Raw genomic sequence first — 21,663 nt, forward strand, 5'->3', positions numbered from 1 at the left:
ACTTGAAGGTTTTCTTTCAGATGAGACAGTAGTTATTCCATTCCATTTTAATCTTTCTTTCATCAGCCAAGCCAGCATTGTAAATACAAACCATAAAGGCAACAGAAAGTTAAAAAACAGCATAAACTCCTTTGTTCTGCTTCATGTATGAAGCATGAATACTTGGACAAACTTCACTGTGCTCAGGTATGAGCTGCTGGCAGTAGGCAATGCTCAGAACCAGGATCAAAGCTACTGACATATACCCTCAAGCACGCAGATGGTTTAAGGGCAGCTAGTGGTGCCTTGCATTCCTAAATCTGTCCAGGTCAGTCGGCTCCCATACACCTCTTCCTGAATGGCAACTGGCTCTTCCATGCCCCCTCAATGACCTTGACTTGCTAATGCACAGGTCTCTTTTATTGTTAATTGGTCAAAATATATACTATAAATGAAATATGTAAGTGCAGTCTTGAAATGTCATTTCACTATCTTTTTCTTCTAGAGAAAGTGCAGTATAACTAACTCTAGGAGCAACTTAATAGCAGAAAGGATGCAAAGTAGGAAGGGAAGGAAGCACAACTGTGATTAATCCAGCTGTGCAAACCCTGGCTAACAAAACGCAATACACACTGAAGAGAGCTCCTTTTTTGACGTATACCACTCTAAGTACCACAAAAGCACTACTGGAAGTTCTATTAAGTAAGAACAATGCCTTGCACAGAGAATCACAGAACCAGCTAGGTTGTAAAAAAATCTTTTAAGATCATCAAGACCAACCTTGAATAAGTGAAAAGGCAATTTTGAGTTTGGGACAGCTTTTCTCCAGGGACTTGAACCCATTTCAGCTGAGGAAGGATGTACGCTGCCATGGGGGTGTGCTTCCACAGGCAGGCTCTCACAACACACAAAATGGCGGCCACATATGCCACGAGCTCCACGCTTGCTCTCTCCCTCGGCCCCACCATACCAGTACATCTGGAGACTGGTGGGAGGAGGCGGTAGCAGTATCCACGCTCCCCTTGAACAAGTACTACCCTTGAAAGGAGAGGAACAGGATGAGACGGCCCCATCCAGCACAACCCCGAGCACCGCTGAGGAGAGCGCAGCGACATACCTCAGCTCGCACTCACCCATCGCTGACAGAACAGACCGGCGTGAGCCCGAGGGCACTACCTCATTGGCTCTTGTTTCTCTGCCGCCCGCTGATTGGTAAACAAGTCCCCCCACGCGCCCTCTCTTCCCTCCCATTGGCTCCTGCTTCCCGCTCAATCCCGCTTTGCTTGCCCGCTGTAAAGCGCCACCTCCCCTCAGGGCAGGGATGGCGGCCGCGGCGGGCGGCGGCTGCGGCTCCGAGCCGGGGCCGGGCTCTGCGCCGGGTGACACCTCCCTTCTCGGCAGCGCCACAACGTGGCCCTTGAAGCGCTACGGCCGCTTCCTGCCCACGACGGATCGCGATGAGGAAGGGCAAAATGTCGCCTCTTGGAAGGTGAGGGGCGGCGAGGGGGAGGCTGACTCGGTGGGGTCTAGCAGGCCGCTGTGTGACAAGCGGCAATAAGTGAGGTATACTTTTGCAAATCCAGAGCTAATGCAGGCATCAGAGATATTTTATTTCATGAATTATTCATGTGAACACATCAATGATATGATAGTGTTTCACTGGTGTTTATTCCTTCCTTCAGGTGGATCTGTGGTATTAAAAGCTAGAGATCCAAGTTGGAAGAACCCAGGTGGTTGCTTAAAATAGTTAAACCGGTATACAGAGTTAATAAATGTGCCTCTAATCTGTGGCACAAGGTGCAATGGTGAGAGGTAAATTATAACCTTTGAAACCTCTCATTTTGCACTAAAAATGGAAAAAGGAGATTCTGTGCTTAACAGGCTGGAGTTCTGATTTGTCTCTCTTGTTAAAGGTTTTTGAATCAAATGAAGAATCAGGCCATCTTATCCTTACTGTGGTTGTATCTGGCCATTTCTTCATTTCCCAAGGGCGAACAGTACTGGTAAGTTTCTCATGTATAAAAAACATTTCTCCTTTCATGGTAGCATCAGCAGTAACTTAATTTCCCTTCTCAGCCTCATGTTCTTTCCCACTGGAAAGAAAGTGCCAGTTTTATTTTGCTCATGGTAATTCTCCTGGGCTGCTTGGCTGCTTTCTCTCTGTGTTTATCAGAATCATACCAAATGCATTGTTTCATACTGAGGAACAGGGTTTCTTTTGGGGCTCTAAAAGATCTACATCAAGCTGTAATGCTAAGTGCTGCTGATGTTGAAAGATGGGGGATTTTTCATTATTCTGCCTAAGAAAACAGAGAAAATGCACTGTTAAGAAACAGATTAAAAAGGTAACAAAAATTTCCTGTAAGATTTGTTGTACGACCCAGATAATTTTTTGCCAATGGGTTTGGTTTAGTATTTTGGGTTTGATAATTTGGTTTATCGAAGGTATGTTTTTTTTCTGTGTTGGGCAATACGAACTAACATAGAACTGTCATCTATGAAGACAAAATAACAACTCCAGAGTTGTGTCAACTGTTTTTTCTGTACTTACTTAACCATGACTAAACTAAAGGTTTCACAATGACACCGAAGAGCTTAAAAGAAACCTTCCATCTAGAAGGAGCTGGTTTGATCTTCATGACAGAGAAAACCTGTGCTGGAAAGTGAAATCAAGTGTGTTCAGTGCTGTATCACCAATACTGCGTGATGATAACAAGTAGGAATTGGCTAATAAATATATTAGAAAGCTGGTCCAAACTGGTGGAAGGCACTATTAAGACAACAAAGACTTGTTTTTTTAAATACAGAATGTATAAGAAAGCATGTTGTAGCTTTAAATATGTATTAGCTTATAGATTAATTTTTACTATGCCTTTTAAAAGGTCTCAGATTTACAGAAATATCTTGTAAGTGTAGAGGGACAGCCAAGGATACACTTAATTGGTTTTGGCCTGTGTGTTAAGAATGTTGAATAGATAACAAATGAGCCAACAGAGAGCTGTCAGTCTGGGTGCCCCTCATACAAGACATGGTATTTGGCTCATATATGTAGTGAGGGCAAGTTCTTGGAATGTTCTTGGATGAGGGTAAACATGGAAGCTGGAAAGCATTTTAGCAGTTTTGCTAAGGGAGTCATTGAAAATCCAGATATTTCAAAGAAATACAACTGAAATGAGACTTGGTGCCATTTCTTACCAAATACTGCTTGGAACCAATTGATGCAGAATGCACTTCTCCTGGAACTAGTCCAGGAGAAGTGTATTATCCCCATCACACAACTGTAACTGTTTAGTAACATTCCTTGTCCTTGAAATAACCACAAACAAGCTAACTGAAGGAAAGCTTTAATAACTAAAGAGCAAAAAAAGGCACCAACGAAAGCTTTAGCCCTTCAAAGACTACGCCTGGCAAAGGCTGAATCTGGCAAGTGACAACAGGCAGATAAAAGCATACTGTTGTAAGGGATGACTTCAGGAAGTACAAGAAAACCTTTATAAAGCCTTGGCTGAGAAAAGCACTTCTTGCAGCTCTTAGGTTTAGTGGCTAGTGAATCTTTCTGGCAGCTGCCTTGCTTGAAATGCCAGATGAGGAATTTCTGAGATCTCTCAGGTCTGTTTCAGCTTCTAAGAGACACTAGTATACTGCAGTAACCATCACAGGCTAAGAATAGTGCAGAACAGGGGTGGAACAGATGTAGTCAGTAAATGTGACTGAAACTCAGTATTCTGAGTTTAAAAGAAAACAAAGTAGTTTCTTTGTTGGTTTGTTTTTTTTTAAAAACATTTTAACAATGCTTCTATACTAACCTTAAGGCTGACACCAACAACACTTTACTAAGTGTATGATCGAAGTTACACATAACTGCTGTCATAAGCATCTTAAAACCTGACTGACAACTCCTTTGGTTGCACTTTCTCAAGTCCATGCAATTGGGAGTAGGTGGTACATGTGTTCTGTGAGCACAAAACTAAACTGGTGTGAAATGCACTGGTGTAATATGCCCCATGCCTGTGTATTTCTCAGAGACTGAAGCAGTTCCAGTCCTCCCACTGTTCCTCTTAAGCATCCCTGACTCACTGAAAAACCTAGCAAATACCCACTCTGATAGTTCTGAACCTGGGCAGGCATCTTCAGAACTATGTCAGGTTTCCTGTTTCCAAGGGATTTGGTCCAGCACATCTGCTTAGGTTGTTGTTTCAGCATATACCTTCCTAGAAATGTGTCCCTTTCCCAACACTACTCAAGTCTGATAGTGATAAAATTCCTCTTCCTGGGATAATCCCAATCTACAGGTATCTTTGAAGAACAGTCTGTGGAATCTCTTTGGTAAAGCAGGCAGATGATTGTGGTGGTGCATCTCCCCATCTTCTGGGCTGCTCTACAATCTCAGGAATTTCCATTAGGCCTTAGCCTTTCTGTAATGAGTTTGGTGGGGAAGCATTCCGTGACCATGCTGGGCACTCTTGCACAGTTAAGGAAAGAAGCACTGATTGTATCAGGGACTCCTGTTCCCTGATTAAGGTGGGAAGTGACACTCGGTTACCTCTGACAGCCTTGGAACACTCCTTCCCTGAATGGAAGTCCCCCCCACTAAATTATTTACAGGTACTTTCATATGTATTTACGTATGTATTTGTATGAGTGTATAGATTGTTACAGCAACTATAATATATTCTAGTGACTCACTTTATAAGATCCTTAAACCTTCAAACTGCTGCTAAACAAAAAACATAAAACTTCCCTCCATGGTGAACTGATACTTCTGTAACCCTTCAGATGTAAGCCATTGACCAAGCCTGAGACTAAGACTAGATCGATCCAGCAGCACCTAGGCTCAGTCAGGAGTTTACAAAGCAAGGGGGTCTACTCTGAGCCTCGTGATTCAGTGGAGGGTCTCCCTTACCCTTTGCTTCCTTGGTCCCTGTATCGATTATTTTTAGTTTGATTTTACCTTGATTTTTCCTTTGCATACTTTATCCATGTAATAACTAATAGCATGAAGGTTGCCATTGAATTAAGTCATACCATTATAAATTGTATTAAAACTGCTCTTGGCTAATACCTTTGATAGTTATTCTTTGAGCAACCTGAAACCACACATTTCATGACAGTGATGCCCAGGGAAAAGCCAGCACCAGCCATGATGTTGTTGGCCAACAACTGAGAACAGCTCCCAATTGACTCAAAGCAGCTAGACCTGTGCAGGCCGCTGGTGAAATGTTACAAACTCCTCATTGAGATGTTGTATAACAAAAAAGTTGCAATATTGAGCTGTCTGGTTATTGCTGTAAGCATAATCAGAGTGTAGAAATGGTTAATCCACTGGGTTTTATCTCCCTCTCGCCTCCATCTGTCAGTTGTCAGAAGCCTGTCACAATATTTAAACAGGCTTTGCACGACTAAGTACATATAGTTCTTTGGAATCTGTCACAGACAAATCCTCTCACTAGGGGTCTGTTCTAATGGACATTTTGTCACAGAGGATAATGCACAAGTTTCTGCTCCAGAGGGAATATATCAAGTTTGACAGATTGCTGCAATTGTTGGAATGATTCAGCTTGCAGGTTTACTGTGTATCCTAATTTCTACTTGCTGGCCTAGACTACTCCTATTTATTGCCAAGCTGTTCTCCACCACGTACATGTTGCCTCCCATTAAAATTCCTTCAGAACTGTTTCTTGCTATGTAGCAATTGCATCCTTTAAGTTGTTGATGTCTAGTCTTTTGATCTATCTCCTAATCCCACTTTTCAGACCTTTTGATGTACTACAGGCTCCTCGTTTTGAGGGAACTGGATAAAAATTAACATTGTACCTTGTACCTCTGCACAGGAGCATAGTAAGGCACAAGACCTGTGTCACAGGGACACCACTTCCCTCTCAACTTGAACAACTATATTGTATTTTGTCAAATTTCCATGGATCAGTAAAAAAGGGATATTTTTCCCCTCTAACAGTAAACACAGAATGAACTGAACTGCTGACTAAATTCAAGAATTCATTCCGTGGTGAATGTTCATATTTTATTAGGTTTTTTACTGCATCAGCAATGGAAGAGCTGGAGCCCTCACCCTACCCCAACAATTCCTACATGAAGCGTCCTAAGTAAGAGTTCTTAAAAGAAAGATTTTATCCAGCATCCAACAAAAAAAAAGTTATCAGTTGGATGCTTTTAGACTGGTTAATACTGTAGTACAACATAGATTTTAATCTCTTCTGGTTTAAAATTGGCAAGGAATGTAGTAAAATTAGTGTATCAGTAAATGCAAACTATCTTGGTTGGTACCTTCTGTTTTCTTTAGAGAGATGAAAGTCAGAGAGCATTTTTAACTCAGTGGTATATGCATCTTACACAAGCTAAGATGAACCTTTCCAGCTGCCAGGAAGCTCTGCATTATGCTGGTAGTATCATGGGTGGATGTTTTTTAAGAAGTCCAGAAAAAGTCCAATCAGCTACCTACTAAAACTGTGAGCTTCCAGACTTCAGCAGTTTTGTATTTCACTTAGAACTTTTCTGTGTTCATTCTTCTGCAGTGAGCAGTGATGTAAACTAAACTAATGCTTGCGTGGACTGGTACTGAGCAGCTTTATAGTTAACATGCTAGCGTAGCTCCCAAGATTTGCTCTCCTAGTGAGCATAGGTCCAACAACTACCTTTCAGTTTTGATAAAGGCATCTTTTATTGCATTGTTGAGTGGCTCCTTCATCAGACCTTTTTCATGTCAAGTGATGATCTATGAAATAGTAAAATACATAAACTATGTCCTGTAACATACTCTCCTGTCAGTGTGATGACAAGAGGAGATAACTTCTGTTAAAGTTAGTTACTTAGTAAATCATCCTCTTATATGTCTCCCTTTCATTTATGTACAACATTCACTACAACTCCGTTTGCACAAAACTGAGGAGAAAGTGTTGTGTGGAAATGGAAAACTGTTTCACTGATGGTTGGATTAACATCATCCATTTTAGGAAAAATATTCCAGTGTTCCTGGCTTGATATCAAAATATTTTCTCTGTTACAGATATATTTATGTATTCTTAGTCCTTTCTATTTTCTTACAGAAAGAATGTTAAGAAACCTTTCCCCTAAGGAATGATGGCTCTTTAGAGTCAAGTAAGAGTATGACTCTTCTATGATCCTATATTATAAAATACAGATAGTTACGTATCCTAAGAACTGATTTTTCTTTTTAGCACATACAGAAGACTACAAAATATTTTCATGAGCGATAACATAATAGAACATTGTCTGAATTTCCTTCTAGCAGTCTTTATACTAATGGAAGCTGAAATAACTGTTTTCTTGCCCAAAAGAATGCTACAGTGTATGCACTGAGAGTCTCAGCACTTCTAAACCACATAGGTTAGTAAAAATACCTTGTGCTGTGTACACTGGTGCATGGTGAGGTGTCATAGGTTTGGAGAATGCTCCAGAACTGGTCATTGAAGTACTTCCATGCTCCTAGAACAGATAACTGTGGACATGTTCAGTGTTTCCATCAGCTGCTCAAAGAAAACACATTATTTAGTTTAATGGGCAATCTTCTGGGGAATGGGAACATATTCAAGATCACTTCAGACTTTCTTTCATGATGCTGCCAGACATACTTGAAACTGTCCTAATGAGGAAACAACTCTTTTCCTTTAAAAATACAATCTGCTTGCATGCCCAACTACATGAAATGGAGAGCAAATGGAACAAAAATCCCTGATGTGTAATGCAAATCAGAGGGTGTTGTGATTTGTTTGCTGGGGTGTTTTTTAAACAAAGTTCTTCATTTGAAGTTAAATTGTATAACATATTGTTAGGCCCTGTTTTTTTTTTTTTGCTGCAGTGCTGCCTGACACACTGCCCATTTTCTGGTAGAAAAATCTTATTCTTGCATACTGTTGATAATGGAATTTTACAGGAATATCTCCACAGCATCTCTGTAGATTTGTGGCAATACTCTCAAGATACATCATGTTATGTTTACCACAACTCTTATTTCCTTTTGCTCCTTCAAATCAGTGCATCATGAGAATTCTGTTTTGGTGGTTTATTCAATGCCATTAATCCTGGCACTGGAATTCTTCATACCCTGCAAATTAAACAAATTACAATTGTGAAGAGGACTTATTTAATAGGATCAAATTAATCCAGAGTAATTGATTTGTGATCTGATCTTTTAAAGTGTAGACTAAATGTCCTTCATGCCCTCCCAGTCCCCTCATGACTTATAATAAGCTAACAGTGCTCTGGATACAGTAGATTCTAACTCATTAATTAGGCAGGCATGCAGCAGACATTGTGATGTTTCAATGCTCTCTTTGCAGTACCTGAAACCTCATGCACCAAATTCCTGAGCTGATATTCACAACAGTGCCTTGGGTAGAGGAAGGTCCCTGTGGAATAAAAAAGGACATAAGACAGAAGACCAGGGAAGTGAGCAGATTGCTAATGCTGCTCAGTGGTTGTACACTGCAAAGCAAGAGAAAGGTTGGGTGTTTTTTTATTAAGGTCCTATGGTTGCTCTGTGAAAGAGGAGAAGGAATCTTAGTTTGATTTATTCAGTGCCACAATTGTAGTTCAGAAATTTCAGTCTTAGTGTCTTTATTTCAATATGTGCTGTGGACATGATTGTTTTGGACAAGCTGAATATCTTTCTGCCTTAGCTTCCCCATTTGTGTTGATATAATGATGCATTCCTATTGTAGATTTAGACTAGATATAAGGAAGTGCTTCCCCTTGAGGATGCTGAGGCACTGGCACAGGGTGTCCAGAGAAGCTGTGGCTGCCCCATCCCTGGCAGTGTTAAAGGCCAGGTTGGGCACAGGGGCTTGGAGCAAGCTGCTCTAGTGGAAGGTGTCCCTGCCTATGGCAGGGGTTGGAACTGGGTGAGCTTTAAGGTTGCTTCAACCCAAACCAGTCTGGGATGCTGTTCACTGGTGACTGGAAGCAGTAAAGAGTTTTAAAGGGTCCTGATCTTTATTTTTCTCTTGCCCCAGTTCTTCTGAACCCAACTATTAGAATAATTTCTAAAGAGTAGTGACAGCCATTAATGACTCTAGAGTTTTAAGTATGATATTGATCTAAGGAAATATATATTTCATATCAAGAATTAATTTCTAACTTTAAACTGGAATTACATTTTTATTCTACAATCCTTAATGAAAGAAAGAATTTTCAATTTTTTTACAGAGTAAGCAGATTTTCATTTTAAAAGTGCAAAGTGGCAACTCTTCTCTGTTGGGAAGGCAAGGAGTTAAAAATTAATATTTTTCAGATATATATAAGAATGTGAATTATAACCTATGTGTCAAGTATCAAGCATGCACAGTTGCTCTTATTATAACAACTTACTAATAACTAAATCCCTATCAAAGAGATCACCATCAAAACACTTGTAACCATGCTTTCCAATTTTGCTAAAGTTTTCTCAAAGCGTCTCAGTTTTGCCTTCTCTTTAATGTTCCGTGTAATACTTGAAGATAATTTACCAGCTTTTTCACACTATCTGCTCTCACATCCTTATTTTTATTGTCTCGACAGTCTTCTCAACTACAGTGTTTCTGTTCCGCTGCAGATGTTTATCAGATGTATTAACCACACTGTGTAGATACCTGGAAATAACCTTTCTGTTCTTTTGCTGCCCAGTTAGTCACTTCTAAGAACAAGTAAGGTATTAGTCAGTATAAATGTTAAATAATAATGGTACCTAGACTATTAGAGATCCAAAACATTGATATTTGTAACTTAACAAATCCCACTTTAGACAGTGAATAGTGTTTTGGAAAGCATGTCTCATTGTACCTCACTGTGGTGAGCAGGCCCACGGTGCAGAGCTCTGGATGGGACAGTGGGACCCGTCTCTATCTAGGGAAAGCAGCAGGTCATTTCAGCCATCCCTACTTGTTTCATGCAGTGTTGCAGGTGAGTGCTCAGAGAGCAGAGGATCCCAGCCCTCCCCCAGCAAAGTGCTTTCCCCAAATCCCTTCTTTTACCCTGCAGAGGCACTGTGAGTGGTACTAAGCTAGTTTTGTTCCCAGAGTTGTGCTTTGGGAGCTTACCTTGGGAAATGAATGGATTAAGGAGGCATCCCAGGTTCCTCTCTGGAAATAGAGCAGGGCCTTTGGTAATAGAGGATCACTTTGTTTTCTGGGGAATGGTGTGCCATGGTGCTGCCAAGCCTGCAGAAAGGTGCAAGTAGGGTCTTGGCTGAGGCCTTCAGTTTTTGTCTTCTGCAGTCTTGCTTCAGTTAGCAGACAGGACCATTCTGTCAGCTATACACTGAGATATTTATTAATACATACAATAAAATTCCTTTGATCTCATGCTGAACTCATAATTTCTTCCACATATGTATTCCCAGTGTGTGGGATACCCAGGTGACTCCTTAATCCAGGAGATTATACACTGTATGTATTACATTCATGGTGAACTGGGAATTCCTGACAACAAAACTCTATTTGCATTGCATGAGCCCATTAAGTAGCAGCCAAGCTGGTGAATGTGTCTCTCTGTGTGTGGCACCTGGGATTTGTCTTTTTTAATACTGGTTGTAATTTAAGGGCAGAGTCTATGACATTTGTGGCAGAAAGAAAGTTCTTCCTAAGCTATTGCTTACATATAGTTCAGTTTCATTTGGAAACAGTCTTGTAAATGAGTGAACCCAAACTGATTGATGGAAGGCAGCAGAGCTGAGCTGGTACACAACTAACATTTCTTATTGTATTAGTTCTTACTTAAGGTAGGCTTTGCCTAAAGGCCTTGCAATCTAGCAGGAAATGGAGACTCTGCTCCTGGGTTCCTGTGTCATTCAGCACCACAGGGTTTCTAAATGATACAATAATAACACTGTTCATAAATAACACACAGCACCTTCCAGCAGAACACAGGCCTCAGCACCCAGCAGCTCTTGGAATGCTGGAATGTATAATCAGAGCAAAAGTATCTCCAGTTAATGCTGGACTAGCTGGCTGGCAGGCTAGAGCAGAAGCATTGCCTTCCCTGCCTCACGTATGGTGGGACTGCATCTTGCCTGCTTCTAAAAGATTTGGGAAAGGTCCTGTTGTTTTTCTTGCTTCAGCTTAATTCCTCTCAGGGTCCTTCCTCTGAGAAACTTAGGTTTTTATCAGAGATGTAGGAAACTGTTTTCTTTTAATACAGGGTTCTTACAAGTATGATCCTGGAGAATGGATATCTGTATCAGTGAACATGAATGATGGATCACACCTAGAAAAACCCTGCCATTTCTCTCTTCATATTGGAAACATTTGATGTCTTCTGTTCTGCCCGCTTCTAGGCTGCCTTTTGGTCTGTATTCCTGATCAGTCTTACACTGCCATCTGTCTTTTCTCATGGCAATGTTGCTGAGCAAAGCCCAACTCGAAATGTAAAGCAGCTCTGGATGATGCCTGCCCAAGAACAGTGCCACAGCAGCTGTGTTCTCTGTACTTCTGTCAGCCTGGTGTAGCAGGAGTCCAAAGGGATACTACTATTTCCTTTGCCACTGCATACATCCAGAGCAGATTTAGAGGCAGTTCATTACCTCTAGAAAGGCAGAAATGGACCATAATCTCAATGTATTTGCCATGCATTTGCAGGATCTACCCCACACTTAGCTCCTGGATGTCGGCAGAGATCATTCCAGCTTCACACAAGGCAACAAGGGACAGTTTCTTTGTGTTCTTTCTTGTTGCTCTGAATTCATTGACCTGTGGACCTCAGAACTTGCTGCCTTACCACTCTGGAGTCTGTTGTAGCTGGTGTCTGGGCAGCCTCATGTTTGTGATCTGCTTTGCTTCACTAGCAAAACATCAATCCTCAATGCTTTCTAGACATTCTCTGTAGAATTTAAATTATAAATCTACACACAATTACTCCACAAGGCTATAAAGCCAGTGCCAGCAGTGCCTAAGGTGACTTCTTGTCCCAAAATAGAAAGGCAGATGGTTTCCCTGCCTGGACCTGTGGTAGATATATAGTAAGTTACAAAAATACACTGCAGGCGGTCCAGGGTGGATGTGGCTTGTGGTTTTTGACCCTCAGGACATGTAGGAAAAGCAGCCTACACAATAAGCCATGGTCATTGAAGGCGTTAAAAGTTCAGATAAAACAAATAGGTGATTTCCTCCCTGCCCTTAAACTTGGGGTTTGCCCCCCCCCGACTTTGCTAGCTAATGACCACGTGGCAGTCTGTGGAAGGTACCTTGGGGAGGACACATTCCATTGCCTTGCCATTTTTATCTGATGTTTTCAGCTTCCCAAGGTATTTTCAGAGTCCTGGGCAGTCCATCTTGTTGGGAGAGACTGACAGTTACTGCAACTGGAGGATAAAGACATCTTCATCAAGTGAGCAAAGCTGCTTCTTGTTTACCTGAATGCCATCTGGAGGAAATGCCCCTCTGGGCTGCAACTAAACCGGCTGCGGGTCCATTCTCCAGGTTTGCCTGCCCTCTGCTGCCCTCTCGGGCAACTTCACGGGATGAGGAAGGATTTCAAGTTCTGTTGTGGCTGTTTTATTGTGCATTTCATGGACACTTCCATCACATGCACAAATGTAAGGTATATATGAAAATTAGAACGTAATTGGCAACGGTGGAACTGAAGCTACAGATTCGATCCCTTGTTTGTTTAAAAATGACATACTGGTAATTGTTTGACAGATACAGAAGTTGCACAGATGCAGGTGCCTCATCTTCACTAGGGGTTAAATGCCCTCACATAACAAGGGTGGACTTCTGAGTGGTGCATGTTTGCTCTGTGAGCAGTTTGTGCTCTGCTTTATTGCAGGAAGGTTTCTCACTGATTGATTCCCACAAGTGGCTAAAGATAGTCAGAAAAGCAGACTGCCTGCTCCTTCATGCACAGGCCAAGGTAAGCACAGCTGGGTTTAGTGTTTCTAATAGAATCACAGCCTGGTTTGGGTTGGAAAGGACCTTAAAATCATCCAGTTTCAACCCCTGCCACAGGCAGAGACACCTTCCACTGGAGCAGCTTGCTCCAAGCCCCTGTGTCCAACCTGGCCTTGAACACTGCCAGGGATGGGGCAGCCACAGCTTCTCTGGGCACCCTGTGCCAGCGCCTCAGCACCCTCACAGGGAAGAATTTCCTCCTTATATCTAACTTGAATTCCCCTGTTTCAGTTTGAACCCATCACCCCTTGTCCTATTGCTAGAGTCCCTCCCTGATGAAGGGTCCCTCTTAGCTAACACAGTTCTGAGTCACATTTCACTTTGGCAAATAAAGTATCTAAACAAACAGTTATTCAGTCATTCTGTGGCTCCTGATGCTGGCACAGTACTGGCAGGCTGGTGCTTCAGGACTGTGAAGGAACCTTGATTTCTGGCCTTCCCCTCAGATCTCAAGAAAAGCCTGTAAGTAATTAAATGGCACTTGCTTGTTACCAGCTTGCTTATAAATCCCAGTTTTCTTCATTCTTAGATGAACCCTAGGAAGTTTCATTTCATCTATACTAAGCACTGAAGCAATTTCAAATGAGAAGAGTTCTCCTTTCTTCCATGATAGTTTCTAAGAGGCTTTGTTGTTTCAGCAGAGACAGCTGCCTCCAGCTTAATTCTCTCTTCTTGACAAGAGAATTCATCTCTAAGCGAGAAACAGGAATTCTGGAACAAGATGTTGAGCCCATTGTGCAGTAGTTGCTAAGACTGGTTTTAATTCTTTGCCCCATTCCCAGAGCTATCAGGGCATAAAAACAGCTCGATATCAGAGATGTTCCAGCATTCCCCTGACAGGAGCTCAGGTACAGACTGTTACCGTAATGACAGAGAACAGCAATACCCAGAATAACTGAAAACTGCAACAATTCCTTTGAGTTGCATTTTGATCTTTTACCTGATTTCTGTTTAAAAGATGCACAGAGATTTCTTTACAGGATGTTACAAACTAAACCATACAGTTTGCAGATGGGGGAATGCCTTGTGAACGGCAAGAAAAAAGCCGATGTGAGGCATAACATACATTGTTTATATGTAAGGAAGGTCTCATTTCAGAATCAGCCTCATCCAGTGGTGCCTGTAGGAAGTTCATAAATACCTGAAACCATTTTAAATTCATGGGTTGTGCTTGCCTGAGCCCAAACCACCTTTGCCCTTTGATGTTTGTCAGATGCTTATAAAAGGTGGAGTATCACTGATGTTGACCATTGAGCAGTTGCAGGCATTAGTTCTGCTCAGTCAGTGGATCATCAGCTGCCTCTCCAGTGCCAAGAACCAGTTCCCCAGCACAGCATTAAGGGATTCTGCTGCATCTCACAAGAAATAAAGAGAAATGAACAGCACAACCAGTGTGAGGTTGAAACAAAGCTCTGAGGGACAGTGCAAAGACAGGAGGGATATCAAGAGTCTTATTTTTGTGCAGCTTAATGTTTACTTACCATAAATTCACATAACAAACTGCATTTAGTGGCACTGCACTGGTCCTATCATACAGTTCTTCTGTTTTGTATCCTAAATTGTAGCCGAAGTGATTTCTTAAGTGACGTCTGCGCATATAACTCCTGTGCTGATCTTCAACATGTTTTAGGAAGCAGCCAGACTATGTAAGGGGTTACATCCTATCCCTGCTAAACCTAAGTAAGGGAAGAATCAAAGCAGATTCAAGAAGAGAAGCACAAGGTTTCCAAAAACAAGTTCCTGTATCTGAGTGCACAGAGCAAATAAGGAGCATAGGCAACTAAATATGGCTCTCTCATTCCTGATTTACCTTGTACCCCTTGCTTTTACAAGTCATTACATTACACTGGTAGTGAAGCTTACTCATTACTTAAGAAATGTGGTTTTAATAGGGCACCGTGGACTCTTAGCTAGCAGGAGTTTATATACTCTCTTTGAAGAAGCTTAGTGTTGATACACTTGAAGAAACAAGATCTGCAGAGAAGATGTGTCAGATCAGCTGTGTTAGTGGAAGTTTTATTCAGCAGAGCACACGAATGTGTAATTCCAAAGCCAAACACAGATGCACCTTGTGTCTTACACTTGCCTTGTGTGGCTGCCACTGCCCTTTGTACAGCTCCATCTCTAGTGACCTCTTATCTCATCTAAGTGACCTCCAGGTTCTTTAATACTTCATCCCTTGTATGGTTCAGGTGTTAACCGCCCAGTACTCTGCTTATGCTAAAACTTGGCATCATCTTCTCTGAACTTGAGCATTCCCTCTCTTTCCATAAAGGAAAAATGTTATATTTACAAAGTCTACTGGTGTTTATCAACTGCAATCTTAAGTATTCAACAGTACCTGTAGAATAGCAGAGGGCAGTACAAACAACTCAGACTGAAAAGTGATGTGGGGCTTGCAGGGGTAACCAAAACAAGTGTTCTCTGAAAGTCTCCAGAAGGAATTCAAATGAAGATGCAAGTTCCCTGTCATTTCAGGAGAATTCACCACTTGGCACTCCCACACACAGGTCTTGGCTATGTCAGTCTGACCGAGCTGACATCTCAGTTAGAGGTAATGTAACCATGCACTGATAAAATGAGTGCTCCAGTTCCAGTTAGTTTGACCTTTTTCCCTTTGAAATGCACTGAGAGAAGCTTTTATGCTTACAGTGCCCCAAAATCACTTTGCAATACAAGCATCTTAAAATAACATGCATGGAAACATAAAGGCTGTCATCAAGAGCTGGCTTAGCTGTGAGATGAAGCCTGTAACATGAAAGATATGCTTGTATTCGTGTCATCTAGCAGCATGTGTAGGCATTATAAAAAGGTTTTCATGTTTACACCTCGAAAGGATGAAGACTTGAATAAGCTGGCTCAGTCCAAGGAAAACATGCTTCTTCTCTAGTACTTTACCTGTGGTTTACATTTGAAACTTCAAAATCAAACCAAAAGTCCCATTAACTCACTCCTTAACCAAAGCATTCAATATGTATCTGTCTCCAAACAGTTGAATGTGCATAGGACAGGCTTATCGTGCATGACAGACTCTTCAGTCCTCCATGTTCAGTGCCATTTCCTGAACCCCATGTACCTAAAATTTATGGTACAGCATCACAAGCTATAAGAGGAGGGGGTGGGGAGGTGGGTGTCAGAGCTACCTCTTATTTTTATTTGCCAGTATTATTTTACTATCTGAAATAATGCCTTGGAGTGCATTGTGCTCCCAGTCTGCTGGGTTAGTGTCTCTTCAAGGAACAGCAGCATTCAGGTAGAGTGCTAAACTGAATTTATCTGTTTGGCTACACAGAGGCAGCCCAGGTAGGCTGGTAAAGCTTTGGCACAGACAGTAACATAAATCCAAACTGGAACACACTGTTCCCAGAACTTTCAGTTTAGCTTTCACTTACTTTAATATCATTTAATTTGTTGTCACAAATAACTCTTCAGAGCTGGCGTATCCTCATAGGACACTACTTGCAGCAGCAGGAAGAACTTCATTTCCCTCCTACACATGTAAAAACTCATGTCATGGCAAGGTTTTTGCACTTGGCTACACCTTCAGTTAGTTGGTAAATGGTCTTACTCATCAGTTTGGCTTGGTTTTAATTGATTTTCAAACTGGGAATCATAGTTTGGTTTAGCTGCTGGGAATAATGGAGGTAGAGCAGAGAAAACTTGTTTCTGTGCTTTAAAGTTGGTGCAGAGAACAAATCATGTATCACCTTCTTCCTAACTTTACCAAATAGGAATTGAATTAAAACATTTTGAGGGGATTCACAATTCCTTTCTTTTCTGTTTGGTTTCAGAATGAAGGCCGTATGTTTCGTGTTCAGTTTGGTGGTGATTCAAAGGAAGAGATGCTGGAAAATTGCCGGAGTTGTGTTCAGAAACTCACAGAGTATGTGCCAGTGCAAGCAACCGAGGAGCAAAGCCAGCAGCTCTATCCCAGTTTCAGTCAGCTGGCCTATGGTGACAGCCAGGTGAGGAATGCTGAACTAAACACATCACTACTACAGGTAGTAACTAATCAAGACCATACAGACAGAAAAATAACCAACTCTTAGTGTTAGATCTGTGGCAAATCTGACTTCCAAGCAAAGTTTTTTTGCAACTATGAGACCATCTCTATGAAATGAGTTGGGAAACCCAAATATCATGCAGGGAAACCTAGAGAGAGTTATTCAGGAGGTGAGCTGCTGAAGCCAGCCACCATCTTCCCATTTCTTAGCCTACCTCAAAGAAGTTAACAATGCTCAAAAGTGGTTCAACCTCTTCAAGCTTATTCTAAGTTATCTCAGAGCGTTATTAATTATCTCATTTTGGCCTCCAAGAGGTCACCAAGAACCAAAGTCAATGTACACAGTTCATGTGATCACAGGAAGAGTATCAGCATGCAGATGCGAGGAGATTCATATGTGGGGTAAAACCTTTGCTCTGGGGTTTGAACTTACATTTCATTAGGGAAAGGAAGAGAATGAGTTATGCAGGGCTCAGGCAAACAGAGGAAGTTAGTAATCATTAAAAGAAACAGTTGCAAATGCTACAGCCAAGTAGTAGTTATTTGGGAATACCAATACAGGGAATTACTAATTCCCGCTCAGGTTTGCTGAAAGGCCAAGATGGTTTCTGCTGAGATGAATAAATAGGGAGCAGCAGAGGAGAGCTGAGTAGTTACCAAAACCTCCACATTTACAATTCCATCAGTGTAGATTCCAGCAAAGGCTACTGGGAACCTGGCACTGTCAGATGCATTATAGAGGGCACAGGATCAGACCCATTAAGTAACCATGATCTGCATTGTCCTTTATTGTGTTTGCCTACTCCTGTTTTACAGTGTTCATTATTGTAAATATGCAATTGGAGCAATTTGATCTTAACCTGATACATTTTAAAGCAATTTTGGGTACAAACTGAATGTTTCCATTTTCCAAGACAAAGACTTCAGGTAAATGGGAAAGGCAAAAGACAAGAGTGTTTCTGAGGGTGACTGACTCTTAAGAGTATGACTCTTAAGAGTATGTCTATATAACAGTATATGCTGTCTTGGGTATCCAGAGGATCACATTTACCAGCTCTAAAAACATCCCCACACTAACTTAGCCAGGAAAGCTCTTGGATACAGGATAAAAATATCAGGACTGAGACTGAGCCTGGAAAAAGGAATGTCAAAGCTTTCAGCTACATCATTTTCATGGTATAATCTAGGAAGATCATACTCTACCAGGCAGTAAAATCATATTTAGTAGAGAAGGTGTCAATTTGGCTCCCACCATTTCCAGGAAGGCACAAGGGAGGCCATCAACAGCTGATAGTGACAATATACTGTTTGTTCTTCAAGCAGATTACCTATACTTTGAGCTTTGCTCATTTCCTGATAAGCTAAAGCAAAGAATGGAAGGTAAAGAAAGCATTTTGTAGCAGAAGCCATACTGTTGGGATGAGTAACACTATTGCTCCAGAGGTTAGACTGAAAACTTCACTCAGAAAATAGAACTGACAGCTTCAAGCATCTTTTCAGTGATGTGGCCCATGGGAGAGAAATAAGCACGCTCCTGGTGAGTGTTCCTGCACAGCTGCTTGAAACTGACTTCCAGAAAGCAGTTTCAAATTGATCTTAGCTTAGACATGACAGGTTAACAGCAGGCCCATTACTTGACGTCTTTCATTTTTAAAGATTTGAGCAGATGTGCATTCAGGTTCCAGAAGATGCCTTTTACTGCAGAAGGTAGCTGAGCACATTCTCTCCCTGTTATCTCTAAAAATGGAACTACTTCCCTTCTTGCACATACCCACACTCTGCTTGGTAACGAGCCCTTATTTGCATTTGACATTTTCTAGCCAGATGAGCCTCTACCAGATTCCTATACAGGCCTTGAAGAAAGAAGATCTGTACCACAGCTCGCCAAGGTAAAGCAAAAACAATACATCTAACATTTACATCCTGTACCTGAGTATCTTGGGCATGGAAAGAGCTTGAGATATCTCACATTCTGTCAACATCAGCTTTCACTGAACATCAGGATGCCATCATCTATACCAACAAAACCCACGGGATCTCCTGTAATGATCTAGAGCTAGGAAATAAGCTGCAAACCCAGGTATTTCATGGTGTCATGCCATTTGCATAAGAACAAACCACACACTGAGAGCAAACACCCAAGATGTCACATCCAAATAAGTGGCTTTGTCACTCTCTTGACTGCAGAAATTACATCAGCAGTCATAGCTTAAATCTGAAAACATCAGTCATAGAATCCCAGAATGGTTTGGGCTGGAAGAAGCCTTAAAGCTCATCCAGCTCCAACCCCTGCCACAGGCAGAGACACCTTCCACTGGAGCAGCTTGCTCCAAGCCCCTGTGTCCAACCTGGCCTTGAACACTGCCAGGGATGGGGCAGCCACAGCTTCTCTGGGCACCCTGTGCCAGTGCCTCAGCACCCTCCCATGGAAGAGCTTCTGCCTAAGAGCTCATCTCAGTCTCCCCTGTTCTGGCAGGTTAAAGCCATTCCCCTTGGCGTGTCCCTGCAGGCCCTTGTCCCAAGCCCCTCTCCAGGTTCCCAGCACTGGAGCTGCTCTGAGGCTCCCCAGAGCCTTTTTTTCTCCCAGATCCCCCAGTACCATTGACAGCCTCAGGGACAAATCCAGGGTTAAACTGATTCAAGAATAAGTGGAATTAACTTGTTTCTTTTTGTGAATTTGGGACAGAACAGAATCAGATAACTGAGAAAACTCTTTTTCACCTGTTTTATGCAGTTGCTTCAATGAGTCTTTTAAACCCTTCTTCCACATTCAGAGCACGATCAGCTCAACATTTCTTCCCATCAGTAGTATTAAGAAAGAATTCCTGTGCTCTTATTACAAATCTGTAATCTTTTAAACCCCCCCAAAAAGCCTTTTATAAACACCTCTATTTTGAGAAGGCAGCTTGCTGTGCTCTCCTCTCAGCAGTGAGAGCTGTATTACATGCCCTGCTGTTTGATTCCCAACAGCTTTGGTACTGTCCTTATACAATGCAGCAAGAGTGCAGGACTGAGCCAGAGGGATCAAACAAGGCAGTTGGCCTTTAGCAACTGTCTTTTTCATTACCAGTCTCTGCTTTATGAGGCAATACTAGAGCTTGTAAACCACCACAAACATTACAAACAACTCAAGCTTACAAAAACTGCTTTTCTCTGTGTAAGACAAGACACGATACCCACTTCAAACAAAGCCTTCTGCTCGATGCCTGTATTTACTACACACGTTCATCCATCTCTCACTTTATTCCCCAGCACAAGATGACTCTGGTGTAGTGGCTTTACTACATCCTCCTCTACTTGTCCCTCTACTACTTAAGTCAGTTTAACACAACTGTGCTTGAAGCCCTGACCCACACAAGCTTTACCTAGGGCTCAACTTTTTCACAACAAACAGGCTTTCAGTTGGTGCTCTGGGACATGCTGGAGTTCAGGATCTCCATTCCCACCACTTCAGGAAGCTGGCAGCAGCACTGGCTTTAAACATTCTCTTTTATTTAAAAATACAACTCAACAATCTTGAAAGATCTTTTTCTCCACCAGAAGAACAATCCTGGGATGTGAACCAACAGTAAGATCATATTTTTGCTACAGAGTTTTGTTTTCCTCCCCATTGTGCTCCAGGCACCAGTGGGCCTGGCCCATCTGCCAGTTGTCTTGTGCTGTTGTGTTCAAGCAGCAGAAGCTCGGCTCAGCATATCAAAAAAAGAGGCCAAACTCAGCATGTGATGTTATTTAAAGCCAGGCACGGATTAATCAGCACTGGGCATTTCCTCTGATACCAGAACTATTCACCTTTATCACTAACTCCTTCTGCACATCACACTTACCTCGTGGGGAAATCAACACATCCACGATTGTCTTTGCTTCTGCTCTCCCAAGTGTCCAAAAAGCATCCGTAACTTAATGGCTTCAGTGCAGATGAGTGGAGAAAGCCAGAGGCTGAGTGGGGGTGTACTTCGCCCACCATCAAGGAAAAAACAGGAGGAGGTGGATAAATCTGCATGAAAAGGATGTTTTAATTCTTAAAAGCACCCTAATTTACTTCTAAAAGCCACCAAAGCCAGGTTGGACAGGGCTGGCAGCAACCTGCACTATTGGAAGGTGTCCCTGCCCGTGGCAGGGGGTTGATAACTAGATCAGGTTTAAGGTCCAACCCAACCCAGCCTGGGATTCTTGCTGAACAAAAACCTTTGCACTGCACACTTGGTTACCTGCACACAATTCAAGTGGCAGTACATATGCTTTGTAGCAGGATCCTATTCTTCTACATGGAGTGGATCTTTGAGAAGAAGCCCAGGGGACTGGGTAAGAAAATAACACAGAGAAAAAAAACCTATAAAATTACATGGAGAAATCTGATCTGATTGAAAGGATCCAAACAGCATTAAAAACATGGCAGGTGCATCTTTATTAAATACCAAAAAAAAAAACCCTTGATGTAGCTGCACTTACCTTCACCTACATTTAACTTCCTACATTTAACTTACCTTTACCTACGTAAACATTACTACACCTTTTCTGCCCTGGATTAGCACAACCCTTTGGTTTTTCCTTCCCCAGTCTGTGCTGAACAAGAAGCTTGAGCTGCCCCCTGTGGCTTGGCACCCGGTGTGGGGCACCCAGGAGCTGGGGCCCTTCATCCGCTTCTGCCTCCTGGATCAGCATTTCCCAGCTTTTGTGCAAGCCGTGGAGAAGGAACTGCAAAAGCTCGCAGAAGGTTGAGAAGTACCAGCTTGTGGCCGCTGGGATGCAGGCTCCGGGATTCCCGGCACAGGGATACAC

At 42.2% G+C, this 21,663-nt stretch overlaps 1 protein-coding gene across 1 annotated transcript; it reads left to right on the forward strand.

The window, feature by feature from the left end:
- The first annotated feature begins 1,300 nt into the window (after window positions 1-1,300).
- On the forward strand, window positions 1,301-21,603 carry REC114 (REC114 meiotic recombination protein). The gene is made up of 6 exons (XM_034066162.1): window positions 1,301-1,468; window positions 1,893-1,982; window positions 12,757-12,840; window positions 16,670-16,843; window positions 18,702-18,770; window positions 21,442-21,603. Exons 1-6 carry the CDS (start codon window positions 1,301-1,303, stop codon window positions 21,601-21,603), a joined length of 747 nt encoding a protein of 248 aa, XP_033922053.1.
- The last annotated feature ends 60 nt before the right edge of the window (window positions 21,604-21,663 follow it).

Source organism: Melopsittacus undulatus, chromosome 9 (assembly GCF_012275295.1).
Source record: "Melopsittacus undulatus isolate bMelUnd1 chromosome 9, bMelUnd1.mat.Z, whole genome shotgun sequence".
NCBI lineage: Eukaryota > Metazoa > Chordata > Aves > Psittaciformes > Psittaculidae > Melopsittacus > Melopsittacus undulatus.

What these genes read in the sequence shown, in the direction of transcription:
- REC114 (XM_034066162.1), top strand. Translation starts at nt 1,301, where the DNA reads ATGGCGGCCGCGGCGGGCGGCGGCTGCGGCTCCGAGCCGGGGCCGGGC. An exon ending in AAAATGTCGCCTCTTGGAAG is followed by an intron (nt 1,469 to 1,892) that starts GTGAGGGGCGGC and finishes CTCTTGTTAAAG; the next exon opens with GTTTTTGAATCAAATGAAGA. An exon ending in CTGTACCACAGCTCGCCAAG is followed by an intron (nt 18,771 to 21,441) that starts GTAAAGCAAAAA and finishes TTCCTTCCCCAG; the next exon opens with TCTGTGCTGAACAAGAAGCT.